General features: G+C 38.0%; 1 protein-coding gene across 1 annotated transcript; it reads left to right on the forward strand.

Moving 5' to 3' along the window:
* Nucleotides 1-1,627: 1,627 nt before the first annotated feature.
* On the forward strand, nucleotides 1,628-11,532 carry LOC146477194 (nematocyst expressed protein 6-like). Its single transcript, XM_085113573.1, has 10 exons — nucleotides 1,628-1,652; nucleotides 1,854-1,951; nucleotides 3,017-3,190; nucleotides 5,528-5,651; nucleotides 5,810-5,901; nucleotides 6,711-6,794; nucleotides 7,842-7,984; nucleotides 8,607-8,694; nucleotides 10,058-10,501; nucleotides 11,279-11,532. Exons 2-10 carry the CDS (start codon nucleotides 1,888-1,890, stop codon nucleotides 11,356-11,358), a joined length of 1,293 nt encoding a protein of 430 aa, XP_084969699.1. The 5' UTR covers nucleotides 1,628-1,652; nucleotides 1,854-1,887; the 3' UTR covers nucleotides 11,359-11,532.
* Nucleotides 11,533-15,974: the final 4,442 nt, after the last annotated feature.

Below are 15,974 nucleotides of genomic sequence, written 5' to 3' on the forward strand. Positions count from 1 at the left end.
TCCACCTCTCCAAACTGCAAGCCGAAGAAGCTTCACAATTTATGCAAATGTACACCGCGCGACATTAAACGATTTAATGTGTCAACGGCCAAAGCTGTCAAAAATCATCTATCTAACCAATCAAATCATGATACCAGAATCTGGTATCTCAGACCAGCGGCGTTGAAAGAATGTCCACAAGCTCCCTCCCTTTCTTTCTTGCCCCTTGACGCATCCCGCTCGTCCGGCTCGCTCAGTGATTTTTCGTTTCACCCAATTCCCTGCTTGGGAGCCTGTTCACAGGCTATGGCAAACAAGGGGTGAATTTGTGGACTCACAGCAGACATAATTAATTTGTATCTCAGTGTCTATAAGGTTTGCAGAGACGATTGATACGGTAAAATACTCTGCACTTAAAGGTGAATTTCCCTACAAAAGTGTTCAGGATGCGCCATCTACTAATAGGCTTTTTGCTTACCAGGAAGGTTTATGAAATTGTGTTATTTTTAGTCGCAAAGGCGAACGGGAAAGTGAAGGCGTCACGGCAAACAAAAAATGTAATATCTCCGGTTCTATAAGGCGTGCAGAGACAATTGAAACGGTAAATGTTTCTGTACTGATGAGTATTCGCCATAAAGCTGCTTATGATGGGCCGTCTATAAAGATTAATTTAAGAGCGACTACCCTAAGAACTTCATATTCAATTTTTATCTAAAAAGTAGATTTCCGCTGATAACTCTTCCCTCAACTTCTGTTGGCAAGTAGGAAACAAATATGAAATACAAACGGAGAAGTTTAATTTTCTTAAAAATTTGTGATTCGGACTTTTCGCAACCCGGGCTGTGCTCAAAACCCACAGGCGAGTTCGTGAATTTTGCAAGACTTGCAGCTGTTAGTTTTGGAGAATACAGATCATTCAAACCTCCTTTTCGCTTGTCATAAACGATGACCCTTCACGTTTACAATGTGATGAGCTGCAATCGTAAGCTTCAATTACTGTAATAAATTTAAGGGCACAAAGTTATCGCAACATGCGATTTAACCCAAGTTGAAAGGAATAAATTGCAAAAGTGGCTCGTACTCACAGACTCTTCTACATATCACTGGAAAGTTCCATTCATTACCTATCAAAATCTGTTAGAACATTTGGCTGCAATCCAGTTTCTGTTCTACAAGTGAGAGTTAAACAACTCGTAATCTGTTCTAGCACATTTTGGCGTTAGCCTAACATTTTTCAAGTTTAAATCCATTCTATCTCTGGCCAGAGGCACTAATCGGCAGTTTTATTACACCGGAGGAATAAATTATAACAAAACTAGACAATAATATTTTGGATTCTGTTGACAGACAAACATTTTTGGGTTTTGAAATGACATCGAATTCTCGTGATACGTCCCCTTTATTAGGTTAAAATAGTGGCTGCGTGGGCTAGGCAAAGAGGATCAAGCGAAGGGAAAACTAGCAGGAGTGAAAAAGGCGATCTTTACACTGATTGGGAGACTGGACATAGGCCAAGGAGAATCTTCGCTGGCGTCACTGTGTACATTTTGCATTTTGCTTCATTAGCATAAATCATACAACTCATGTATCATTCTTGGCTTACTTTCAGCTTGTCAGTGAATCTCCAGCAAGTGCTGGGGGGGCTATAGGGAGACTTGCATTAGCCCAACCTGGTGAGTTCTTATTGATATGTTCCTTCTGGGGCCCGGTCACTGGGGAACGTCAATTATTTGTGTTAGCTGTATTTTCTGTTTTTTGAAGCTATTGTATCTGAGAAGAGTTAGCATCTGGTAACTTCTGCAGTAATTTTAACAACTTTATAAAGTATCCTTGTGTCACTGACTAAACAAACACATCTATCAACTTCATTGTAGGTGTTTTACTCCACTGTTCATCGCATCGAGCAACATGAAGTGGCTTGCCATTCTTTTGTTGGCCAAAGCAGTTTTTGGTGCATCGCACAACGCTGACGGTAAGCCTTGCTTCGGATTTGTTAGTCCGCGGAGGACTGATGTGGGTTTCATAACTCTCCTGAAAACTTTTTTTATGTGAACGATCTTTATCTTCAAAAATTCGATTTCCCTCAAAAACTTTGCATGATTTGCAAGAAACACGTTAAGATCAAATAGAAGAAAGATCCTCGCAGTTAGTACGCAACTAAAGCAGTTGCGTAAAGAAAGCCTGAAAAAATTCAGGCTTGAACGGGATTCGAACCCATGACCTCTGCGATACCGGTGCAGTGCTCTACCAATTGACCTATCAAGCCAACTGGGAGCTGATAATGTTGTGAGTTCGTAATATACCCGTGAAGGATTAATAAATGAATGTAAATATATGAAACATATATTTTGAACTGCGGATGAAAGATCAAATAGAAGAAACTCTAGTTTGCTAGTTTGGGGGAAAGACTGCCACTAACTGATAAAAAAACGGATTTAAAAGTGCTTCTCGAGCCCAACAATTTTCGAGAGTTTCAGAAACAGATCCCAGGATTGCCTCACTAGCTGTTTATAGTCGGCTATTCAACAAAAGTTATTTTTGCAATGAAAAGAAAGTGCTCTTACTAGCAACCAGTTTCCACCTAAATGCAGTTTAACTATTGCGTAATGTTCTAAGGACAGTGCCTACTTTTGTTACTGTGCGTACGTTCTGCACATCTCGAGGTACTCGGGTTTTCTATGGGTGGTGCTTACTAATACAGGGATATTTTTGCGCGGTTTAAAACTATGTGGAGAAAGCAAAATTTAGCAAGTGTTTTCGGTATCCAAAAAGAAAATTGGGGGTAACTTGCATTTTTCAGAGATAATAAAGCTTCAATTTAGAAAAAACGCCATACATTGCTTTGTATTTTATTGCTTTTTAGAATAATCGTTGCTTAATCATCTCTAAAAATGCGTGGTTACCCCCAATTTTCTTTTTTGATTTCAATAGCCCTTGCTAAAGTCTGCCCTCCCCGCATTCTCGTAAACCAAACAAAAATACTTCTTTTATTGGTAGGCACCGTCCTCAAGCCGAATTGATGACACTTCTTTTGCAGAAAACGCTGGTATTGATGACTCTAGATTTTTTGAGGGAGACATGATTCTTACACCGAGGCAGCGTTATAAGGCTGAGCATGGCATGGATGTCGATAGTGACAGGAAAAGAGGTTCGACGAAAAACAGATTGTGGCCAGGTGGAATGGTACCCTATGAAATCAGTTCAGGTCTTGGTAAGTTTGCGGTAACTGATTTGTGATGACAGTAAAATAAACAAACAAGTAGCGAAAACTGCTTGCAATAGTCTGAAATGTCAGCCGTCTCCTCCCCCTATCCCACAGGGAGCGCGGGAGAGAGAGACTGTCTTTCCCGCACCCCCTGTGGATTAGGTGGAGGAGGCGGTTGACAGTGTAGTCTATGCTTGCAACAATAGATAGCGAACGCGTGAAGTCACACGGTCACGTCAGTTTTATCGACGTTTATTTTTATCCAGCAGTTTCCAAGCTAATTCGACACTTTGAACATAACGAGAGGTAAACATCTGCAGCAAATTATGTCTTTTACCAATTAAAATGTGATTATCGAGTTGCGGTCTTGAGGATTCAGCTATACTCCGAACCTTTTATTTATTTATTTTTTTTTTTTTGTTTGTTTGTTTTTTTGTTTTTTGTAAAAACAGCAAGTTCTCCCAAAATGGTTAGGTATGGTTTAGAAAAGATGAAAACGTTACATTTCCTTGCATTTTGAGCTTACGGCAGTTTCATAGAAAGAATACCGTTAATTTATTTTGCCTATATAAGAGAAGAAGAATATATTTATCTTTGAAAACATTGTTTTAAACTAAAAAAAAATGTAGCTTGCAGATGTTCCACTGGAGCGGCAATTAATAATGCAAATAGGTTGTAGTTGCTCAAGGTTTTTTACAAGCCATTGGGCTCCATCGGATGGTTGAAAGAACCCCCTTATCAATCTCCTGAAACGAATAAAAGCAATTAATGTGGCCAATCAAATTACGAAAAATAAGGAAATGCCACCGAGCACGGGGAAAGACATGAGAGTGAATGCACTACAGAGCGCGCTAAAAGCAAAACCAAGCCGAACGCACTTTGGTCTTCGAGTGAAAATTGGCCGTTTCGTTGTCCTATAAAGGAACCAAAAGCATTGGTACGAGGTTTAATTGTCTGTTGAAAATGGCTTCACCTTCATTCATGCATTTTCCAACAACTGAGTCGGCTTAAACTTAAACCTTGTGTTAATTCTTAAAATAGTTCAATTCAATAAATAAAACACCTGAGAAAAGTTTCCCTGAGGAGAACTTCGGGCTGATGATCTCGAACAATATTAAATAAGAAATATTAGCACCCGCAAGTGGGTCAAAAATCACCGACCTCCTCGAATTCCTGTTCTGCCCGTTGTCAAGGGAAGTACCATCTATAAATTAATGGAAATACAGTCAGTTAACAACGAGAACTCTTTCAGGGAAATTCTCGTTGAAAGTGCCAAATAAGTTTGCTTGTTTTGTTTGCTTCTGCAAACATAAACAGCGTCAGCGGTTTCAAAGATGGCCAAATAAAAATATTTTCCTATTATAGTAGTTTAATCTTTGTTCTTCTGCCTAGCATTAAATATGTTTTTATGCTTATGATTGACCACAGTTTCGCCACGGTGAAGAGTTTAATGGCTATTCCGGACACCATGATAAACACCCAGGCGGACAGCTTTCCGAGTGTGAAAACATGTGGAAATATATTTCCATAACTAAAAAATGGCCTGCATTACGTCTTTGTTCTGTCATTTCTTGGACTTTTTTGTATTCTTGTATGTGATAGGACGACAAATATTCTCTTCTATCTCGGTGGATAGTGGCTGTACGAATGTTTACCTGGCTGCATCCGAACTCGATAAATATCCTGTTATCATTCTCCTCGATTTTAGGGACTAATAGCCCAGGTTACATTTTTTTTATTAGTGACCTGGACTTTGATTTGAAGCGAAGGTGGGGTTTACTTTGTTTTGAGACAAACTTCGCTGCGTTTCATCAGAGAATCACGTTGTTCTTAGGCTAACTAGTTTTCGTTGATTGCTCGGAAATTTTTCCAAACAATAACTCTACCCCTTATCTCAAGTGGACGTTGCTACGAATGAGCACGGCACTTGTAACATTTTTTCTGCTCAATCTGACGTGTCTGCCAAATTATTTTAGGTTATGAACGTGAAATGGTGATGTTTCAAGTTTATTTTCAAATCTTTCTCTAAAGTCGTTATTACGCTTTTCTAAAATTGTGCGCAGAGGAATCTCAAACGAGTTGTTAGCGCTCATTCACAAGCTGTCAAAATGAAATGAAACCAAAGTCTCTCGTCAGAAAAAAGACACATTAGGTGCCTAAGCTTTTAGTTTCTCCCTCACTGGAAATTTGACATCGCGACCTTGAAAACCGTAATCCCCAAGTATTTGAAAAATTCTAACGAAAACAATAGATTACCATCAGAGCGCTAAAGAAGAAGAGGAAAATTCCTGCAGAACATGAAAACCAGGGCCGTCTAATTGCGTTTATCTTTGTTTGTTGTAGCTCGTGATCGCCGAGCAATGGCCGCAATAAGACAAGGAATGGATGAATGGACAAGAAAGACGTGCATACGCTTCAAACGTAGATCAAGTGAAGCAGCCTACGTTAGCTTTGTACCTGGTTCTGGGTAAGATAAAATTTACTGAAGAAATTTCAATTCAGCATCCCTGATACTGTCACTGTCAAAGATGAAACTCCTGGATCATCAAGCGTCAAGATATCTTACATGAATAATGTTAACTCACAACGTATTTTAATTTTAAACCAGCGTCCTTTCTTTACCAGTTGTGCCTCATTCGTGGGACGACTTGGAAGACGTCAGGAAATTTTCCTTGCTACGGGATGCTGGACAAGGGGGATTGTTGCTCATGAAATCGGTAAATTTTTGGTGATTTCCTAGTATTAATAGTCTCAATAGCTTATAGTTGGTATTTTAGTGTCGAAATACACGAGTATGTTTGCTGTCGAAGTTTTTCCCTGTCGAGAGTACAACAAATACTGCTTTTATGCGACTTTCATCAGTGGATTACAAATAACGTCAACAACTTAATACAAATATCTTCCGGTATTTATATTCTACAAGACCGGTTTCCGTCCATCAATTTCAGCTCGCATCGAAAACGAACAACCTAATGGAAAATTGCGGATTTATGCCGAATAATTACATCATTGTTGGAATAAATGTGATGGAATATTTCAAGCCTGGTGGATAAATGAGAATAGTGTATTATTCAAGTAAGTGTCACAGGCACACTCGGAAAATAATCCGAGTGCTCCTATTAGGAGTCGAACCTAAGACCTTCCGATTACTAGTTCGGATGCTCTACCACTGAGCTACAGGAGACTCCTAGGAGCTAATTAAGGCCATTAAACTAGGATCATGGAACAAACATCCTGCATACTGCTAGGATTGAGCCTAGTTTAATTGCCTTACTGCAGTTATGAACGAAACTTCAGTGGGACGAAAAGAGAAACATTTGGCTGATCGAGACCGGATGTTTCAGTTAGTAGAACACTGCACATTAAGCTGGCTCAATGTCCGTTTCATGCATTCTTTTTGCAACTGCTAAAATAGCGATTGTGCAATTTTTGTTGTAACTGTAATGGTCTTCCGTCGAGTAAAGTCTGCAAAATAGCATGATTCAATTTGAGAAATTCATGATGTTAAAAACGTTTCTCTTCCCAGGACATGCCGTCGGTTTCCACCACGAACAGTCGCGTCCTGACAGGGACCAGTTTATCACGATATTGACTACTAACATAGAGCCAGGTAATCTAACAACTTTTTAATGAGGTAACGGGGAAACATTAAATATTAAGCATTAATGGACAGACTGCCCAAACAAAGCCTCAGTAGAGTGGATTGAAAATGACTTTGTATGGCAAATGAAAGGGTAACAAGGTGCATATTATAGATAAGGACGAATTCACAAAAAATAACATGTTTTATCTTTGCAGATTTCTTTTCTTTGGCCTTTAAATGAGTTCGTCTAAAAATTGTTTAGGAATATAATTTTACTGTGCATGGGATTACACCATGGCCTAAACAGTTTGTAGACTTAATAAATTGCCGATTGATCATTTATATATTGTAAAACCAGAAGGCTTGGTTATTCTAGTGGTCTCTTATACGGATTACTACAACTTACCAAATAATGTTATTTCAACGTTGCAGGGAGTTCTAAATTCCTGCTTGTTGCCTACCTTAATCTTGCCATATTACGCCGGTCCTACTTGAATTTCACAGGCTGTTAGTCAGAATGTGGATTGATTTTAAATGCTCGTTATAACTTTGAAAGTTTTACATGATTTAGCTCCTCCCTACCTGTCAGACATCATTTCAGTTACCAATGAAAGTCACCTTGCCACTTTACCTTCGCAGCACTGACAATGGAGTTTTGCTTAAGCATCCTCGAGCAAATTCCTTCAAGACTCTTGGTGATTGCACATTTATGTCTACCGCTCTTCCTTTAATCATTCGGGCTACTACGAATCTCTCTTCCTTAAAAGTTAAAGTTAATTTATATTTAGGAAAGCCCTCGACTTATTTTTACACTATAAAGCGCACTTATTCGCTTCTTCTTCTTCTCATTATTATTATTATTATCATTATTATTATTATTATTATTATTATTATTATTATTATAATTATTATTATTTATTATTATTATTATTATTATTATTATTTTTATTATTATTATTATTATTACTATTATTATTGTTATTATTATTATCTCGTTCGTTTCCTTTTTCTCCATCGCATCTGGCCTTAAAATTCTTTATATGTTATTCATAATTACCAACAAATTCATTTTAGGGAAGGAGAATAATTTCCGCAAGTACCCCAGATCGGTTATTGATTCTCTTGGAACCCCGTACGATTATAGAAGCGTGATGCATTATGGAAGTAAAGCATTCAGCAAGAACCAACAACCCACAATCCAAACTAAGCAGCGAAGGGTAGGTTACTACACTAGCACTAGTCAAGGTTTTCTGATGTGTTGAAAGAAAAAAAAGCAATTCTTAAAGCTCCCTTAGCTAGTTGATGTCAATTGCACTTTTGTTTGTTATTATCATGGTTGCTTTGGCATACATAACAATCATTTCGCAATGCAATGACCCCCTTCTTCAGCGGAACAGTAAAGGGCAAAATTAACACTTTCCTTTTTCAGTCGAGGTCCATAAAAACGCAAAAAAAAGAACGAACAAGCTAAGCACTATAGCCTAAACCCAGGCATTGGCTCATGTCACGTTCACAAGTATCAGTCAAAAGAGGTCCGTCCTCTCGTCATAGCTTAAAAAAAAACCATTATTTTCTTAATGAAACGCCATAACCTTTTTTTCTTTTTTAAGTAATACATCAAACACGATGAGAAGTGTTTGTTCTAATTTCAAAACCCTGAGTAGCGGGTTAAAAAAGCGAGGCACATCCGACATTTTTTATTTTATTTTTTTATTTTTAACTAAATTTGAGGCTTTTGCAAACTTGATCAGTAAGACACTTTTTCGAGTGTTCAGTTGATTTAGTTTCTCGACCATTGGTAATTCTTGGAGAAATTAAAACTTAAAACGTATCATTCAGTTCCAGAACGTTATTGGTCAGCGAGAAGGCTTAAGTTCTACTGATGCGCGGCAAGCTAATCTTCTGTACAGGTCGCAGTGCCGAAATTGTAAGTATAATACATTGCTTTGACAACCAGTTGAACAGAATTGGTAGCATTAGTATACTAACTTTTACCTTTAATTAGAATTATCTTAACTTAGAACAGGCAAATGATTCCAGCGGGCATTAATTCCACTCAATGTTACCATGCATGATTCAGTTGGAATCCGTGGGTCACTAACCGATTCATTTTGTTCATTTATGGCTTGGGATTATTTGCGGTCAGAGGCGTATTTTAAGATGGTCATTTCACAAATTGATAACTGTGTTCTTCAGTTCGTCTGGATTCTTTAAGTATTATCTTAGATAGAATTTATATTATAAAAACATTCCCAGCTGTAAAAACCAACATCCTTTCTACTTAAAGCTTCTCCTTTTTAGCAGATCCTACTTGCGTTGCCCAAGTAAAGATTTTGGAAAAGATTGTTCCGAATTCTTGGTGATTTCTTAATATCTTAGAACATTATTCAACAGGAAACTTCAAATTATGTTGAGATGTGGTCAGATAGCATCGCCACAAAGAAGATGATTTTGGAACATCCTCTGGCAGTATTTTCAAACACGTTTTTTTTCTTTGTGATATACTTTACTTTCATGATCAATATCGGAATTTTGTCCCCGACGCACATTATCAAATTTCTGAATTGCAGTAGAAACTTTGAAACTTTTGTTTCAAGTGTTGACGGTTGCTGACCCTTGAGTGTATATGCAGACTTTTTTCATTTGTTTGATAAAATCTTAAAACCGAGAAAGTATCCTTTTAATTTTTTCTCCTTCGCCGTGTTTGAGACATACAAAACCATCAAATTTCACTTTCCGAATTAACCTTCATAATACCGTGAAGGCGCGCACAACGGGGGTCTGGAAATAGTATGCCTCAAATGTAAATACATGATTGTTAGTTTTCCGGTTTCTCAATTTCAAAATTGTTTTAAGCGTACAAAGGAAAAAAACTGTGTTGACGAAATATGAATGGGAATGTTGAATTATCAGAATGAAACAACTGAAGAAAAAAATATTAACGTTACACCTATACTACCCCCACCTCAAATCATGCACAGCATTCAGTATCCCACAGGAAGTGAAATTGAACGCTTTTATACATCTCAGAGTTGGAAAGAAAAATTTATCATCATTATTATTATTATTATTATTATTATTATTATTATTATTATTATTATTATTATTATTATTATTTTCATATGAAAACCTTAAGGGTTTTGAGCAAGGAATTACCAACAATTCTGTCTTATATACTTTAAAACGGTTTGTTAGAGAATGCTGGTGAACGTAATATAAGACAATATAAGACCGAAATTATTTAACAATCAGTTACATAGACAATGTGAAATATTTCCTGCGTAATCCAGCACCAGGACGACCTGGACGACCTGGAGGACGAAGGCGACCTGGAAGACGAGGACGACCTGGACGAAGAGGACGACCTAGAGGACGAGGACGACCTGGACGAAGAGGCCGACCTGGACGAAGAGGCCGACCTGGACGACGAGGGCGACCTGGAAGACGAGGACGACCTGGACGACGAGGGCGACCTGGACGACCTAGACGACGAGGACGACCTGGACGACGAGGACGACCTGGGCGACCTAGAAGACGAGGGCGACCTGGACGACGAGGACGACCTGGACGACCTAGAAGACGAGGGCGACCTGGACGACGAGGGCGACCTGGACGACGAGGACGACCTGGACGACGAGGACGACCTGGACGACGAGGACGACCTGGTAAACGTCGGGGAGGTGGGCGACGAGGTGGACGACGTGGTAGACCAGGACGCTCTTGGAGAAGACAGCGTAAGTAATACTTTTTGGAAGGAAAAAATACTATTTTCAGCAAAGAGCTGATAACAATTATCTATTGAAGCATGAAGGGTGACAAAAACGTATTAGGTCTCACACAATAAAGTAATTAAGAATATTGCTACTTATTCCAAACCTCGTCAGAGGATTTACTTACAACAGTATGTCCTTTTATCCCTTTAAATACTTGAGCATGATGATGATGGTGTCTAAGGAAAGAAGATCAAGGAAGAGGCTAATCCTCAAACCACCAACCTTCAGATTTGACTTTCAACGTGCTCACTCCTACACCACCACCTCTCCATAGTTCTTTGAAACATTAAGCTAATAGTTAAGGGGGCATTACACCTACATTTGAATGAAATTTGAAGGGGTTTTAAGAAGAGAAGAAGAAAGAAAATGATTTTTGGAACCCCAACAGACAGTTGATAACCACGCAAGAGCACCTCAGGTTGCTAGTGGACTAGCTTAGTGTCCGTCTATTTATTATTAACTACAAATTCTAATATTTCTCTTATTTTACCATGTCAAGTGGCGGAAAATGGCGTTTAAGTGTAATCCCCCCTTAAAAGATACCGGTCATTTCATAGTACTAGGGAAGATAAACATTCACAGCACGGTAAAATAGTAGAATATGTTGATTTTTAGATCATCGTTCTTCCGTATAATCCATAGTTATGCTATCTCGCTGAACGGCTGACTTTGTGGTTTTGTCAATTGTGACCTACTGATTGGTCCTTTCTTGGCTTACTCTTTATCATCTTTTCACAGGAGCTCGAGGTGACGAACCAATTACAGAATCAAGCAAAGTGAAGGAAGCGAATACAATTTTGGAAAGTAACGCACAATGAAATTACGTTTTTCATGCCAAGAAACAAAACGCTTTGCAGAAACGATTGAACACCTAGATTAATGACCAAAATATTTTTTTCTTTACTAGAATGCAATACCGAGGTATCGTACAATACGTATTAATTTAAAGTCCACCTAACCCTCACATTCTTCTACAGCTCAAATAAATGTATTTGTTATTCGAAACATTTCTTTCAATAAACTTTGCATTTGGTTAAATCTTCGTCCTGTTATCATGGATTGATACGACCCCAGCTTAACTTAGTTTAAATACTTCAAACAGGATAAGAAAACATCCGCTAAAAATAATCTACAAGCTGTAAAGTAAACAGGTGAGAACACGTAACGCAAAATAATTTGTGAGATCACAATGTAACACATGCCATTGTTAAGCAAATGGTTTACTATCTTGCAAAATTCTTCAAATCATCATATTAACCTACCGACAAATGTACAAGAAGCTACATAGGTCAAAAGACCTAGATGAAAATTGAACTAAGCCTGACAAAATTTTTTTACACGTGCCCTTTCTTCAAAGAAACTGGTGTAAACGAACAATCCTCCGTTCCCGGATAGACCAAACAATAGCTGCTAGACCTTGTCTCCCCAAAACTCGGTCGTGAAACAAAATGGCCCCCCTTTTGGCGGAAATTTTAAAACTTCGCCGGGCCTCAAAAAATGCTACATTCCTGCAAATTCAAAATATTTTTTGCAGAAGTCTTTCTAATCTTGACTAGAAGTATTTAAACGAATTATCATTATCATTATCATTAACATCATCGTTATTCTCTTTAGGAGTACAACTTGTGTTAGCAAGAAGCCTTGTCTTGAGGACCTAACTTTGAACATTAATTTACCCTTGTTTTATTACATCCAAAGTTTTACACATATAATACTGCACCAATAGCTGACATAGAATGAGATCATCCTAAAAGCACTAATAATCCCCTCTGCTTTAATTTCGAGGCCCGTGAAGAGGGCAGAGTCACTTTTTAGAGAAGACCCTTAATTTTATATCTTAACGGTGAAAGGATTTCGCTAGAAAGAATTCCAAGAAACGAACAAAAAAAATAAAGAATCGCCAACTAACTAACTGAAGTAAATAAGTGCTGAATTGACTCTTTACATCAATATGCAGTTTCCATCCCATGAAATGGGATTAATGAGGATTAACTGATGACTTAAGGAGGCTCGAAAGGGTTTCCAGTTGCACGCGCGCGAAACCCACCCATACCACGGCTAATGTACACGCTTCATCTGACTGAATCAAAATGTATATCAAAAGTAACGCACGTAGTCCACCGGAAGTGGAAGTGCGGTGTAAAATCGCACACAGTGACCGAAAACAAACCTGTAGGAACCACTTGTTTTTAAGTATCCCGAAATTTTGCACGGTGACCTATCTTGATTTTTTGCACGCATAAAACATTCAGCAAGCCATTTCAAATAGAAAAGTTTGAATTTTCTCTCGGTGAAAAAATGCCTTTTTTATATAATATTAGATCTACTAGATAACTTTTCCGCACTTTCATATAGCGAGAGCAGTGTAAGAGTTTAGGGTTTTTTTCTAACAATTCAAAGCAATAAAAAAAGTTGTTAGTTGTTGTTTTGTGGAGCTGGCCTGTCGCCACGGTAACCACTACGACTTCAGAACTAACTTTAAAGTATTGCCCAACAAGCAAGTTAAGAGGCCTATGCAGAAAAGGATCAGAGAGCACGAGCGGATACATACGACACGCTCAAACCCAAACTTCCGCCGTTTCAGAGCGCGCTAACAAGGCCAGCCACGATCCGCTTTGGAACGAGTTAACGTTTATTGATAGACACTCACATTGGTACACACACAGGGTCAAGGAAGACATCCACACCAGGCTACACCCCTAACAACGTCAACAGGGTTAACGGAATACAAATTCCGAATGCCTAAACACCAGCGATCAATAAATACAACAGGAGAGACGAGCACCTAAGGACAGCTGAGGAGACAGTTTCTTCTCGAAGAAGCGAAGAACTAAATCCGACAATCACAACCAACAATCACGACCAACCTTCATGATATAAATACTGAAGCGTGATCAGTCGACTTCATCGCCTGATGAAGACTAGCAGTACGTAGTCGAAACGTCATGATCTACAACTCTTGTGACTAATTATAAATCGTGAGACGAACGATTTTAAATTTATTTCTTATTATATTCTACTGCGATGACCAATAATCCTTTCACTATAAGATGTTTATAGTTACCCCACATGATCCAATACCTTTTTGTATACTCTCACCATTTGAAGAAAACTACAGCAACAAAAAGGTCCTTACGAGCCTCCTTAATAGAATGAATGGGAAGGGGTTTATTTGGACAGCAGTGGCAAACGGGGGAGGGGGTGGTACGTTTAACAGAGGGGGGTTAAGGGGGCTTAATAGGGCATTTATGGTAGATAGTGCGTAATTTAACTTAACTGGTGCATGATTAAAGATCAAAGTGAAGTAACAAAGATGCACATATTTGTGGCTCTTTTCATGTCTTTAAATAAGGTATTTTAACATTTAACGCATGGTACAACATTGAGATTCTATCCCTCTCGTTCAATAATGAGAACAAATGCAGTTTCTGCGTACTATCGTACTCACTTTTAAAAATTACGGCCCCTCCGTCACCAAAACATGTTCTCCTTATGGACACTTATGTAAGGGAAGATGAAAATATGTTTTGATCAAGTTAACTGGCAGGTGGTTATCTTGTGATTTGTATTATCTTTACTACCTAATCTGGAGTTTTGAATGATCACCATGATTATACAACTTAATTAGCTCCTGAAAATAGCGATCCTCTTAGGATCCACATTTCGGAACTCAAGACTGAGCAGTGATGTAACTTTGGTTTAAATTATGTAAGAAGGAAGAGAAAGTGCTTGGTATAAAAGTACATTTTGTCTCCTTGGGCAATTTTCTTGTTATAACACATAAAAGCTCAACCGAAATCAAAGTGAAAAACTAGAAAATTTGTAAGAGGTGCTATAAAATTAATATCCCTTTTATGGAGCATTCTCATCGTTGAGACCTCACCCATGACTCGTTCCAACATTACAATGCATATTCTTCTCACTGTTTTACGTAAGTTTCTAATGGTAAGTTTTTGGGGGAATTTGTTTAAGTATTAACATTTTATATTTGGAGATCATTTCCTTTTCTCTTTTGACCCATATGTTTAAAGGGGCACTGTCACGGCGATTTTGCCGTTGATCAACTATATTCAAATATTTGACAAGGAAACTGTTTTGTAACATGAACATGAAATTGCTCTTACAACGAAGGGAAGAAAATATTAAGGTTTTTCTTCTACGAAGAACGAACCATAATAATTTAAGGGACTTCTTTAAAATACACAGGAAGAACTTTCAAAAAATGGCCAATTTCAGTTTCAGGTTGCAATCCATTTCCATCTTAGCCTTCCGTAGCCAAAAATAATAAAAAAAACAGTTTCTGTTTACTAGTAGGGTTAACTAAAACTAAACTATTATCTTGACGATTCCATTGAAACAAATACGTTTTTGGGGCTATTTAAAGTGACACTAAAAATAGATGACACTGGCCTTTAGAAAACCAGTGATGTTGTAGCGAGGAATTAGGTGCTGGTAACTACTTGGGTTTAAGGTATTAAGTAAACTAGACTGGAAGAAGCACAAGTATTGCCAAAGATCATTTGATTGAGTTCTGTCCTCTTCAAAAATCTACACTGAGCTGGAACTCTATTAATATATTAATGTGATATGATAAATACTTTAGAGATTCAATTGCTGTCAACAAAAACACTGATCACATTTAATTAAAGAACGTGTTGCTAAGTCCATGTTTATGAATATTATCATTATCATGATTACTTAACAATACCATCATTAATGAATTTATAAAGTATCCACTTTATGAGAAATTGATTTCGCTAAACGTTGCCGCAACTTTACAGCCCGTGAAAATGCTAGCAAAAGAACGTCTTTCGTTCGATTTATCTGTTCCGTAAGGTACGTGAGATACCTCAAGGTCGCAATAAATCCAGTTTGCCTGGGCGACAAATTTAGGCAATACAAGTTTTAGGCAATTTAGGCAAATATTTTTCATTATTTCCGAGTGTTCGGGAAAATTCAGGTTATATAGAGTGTCAAAAAAGGCCAAACACAGGCCAGAAAGACCATAACCAGGCCTGAAAGGCCAAAACCACGCCAAAAGGGACAAAAGGAGACAAAAGGGCCATTCGTAGTTATGTGTCTTTATTTTTCTCAGACACACGCGTGGGTGTCGCGCGTATTTGTGTTTTGTTTTTCCTAAAAAGACTTCCGAATGCAGATTCTTTAGCTTAGAAATTGTAGATCCTGGAGCTTGCGAGTGGGCAAAGGGCCGTCCGTGGAGCAAAAGTCTACAATAATTTATCGAAGCATTTCAGAGACAAGAGAAAACGTAGCGTTTTGAAAAAGAGACTTTTTTCAGAATCTTTTAAATTCATAGTTTTTTCATTATTGTATTTTTTTTCTTTCTCTCTGTGTTACCAAATCTTCTTCTGTAGTAGTTGTGCTTGTAAATCAATTTCATCCACCAGCAAATTTCCACTTTTGTTTGCTTTAC

This window comes from Pavona decussata, unplaced genomic scaffold (genome assembly GCF_977016875.1).
Source record: "Pavona decussata unplaced genomic scaffold, jaPavDecu1.1 SCAFFOLD_71, whole genome shotgun sequence".
Classification (NCBI taxonomy): Eukaryota; Metazoa; Cnidaria; class Anthozoa; order Scleractinia; family Agariciidae; genus Pavona; species Pavona decussata.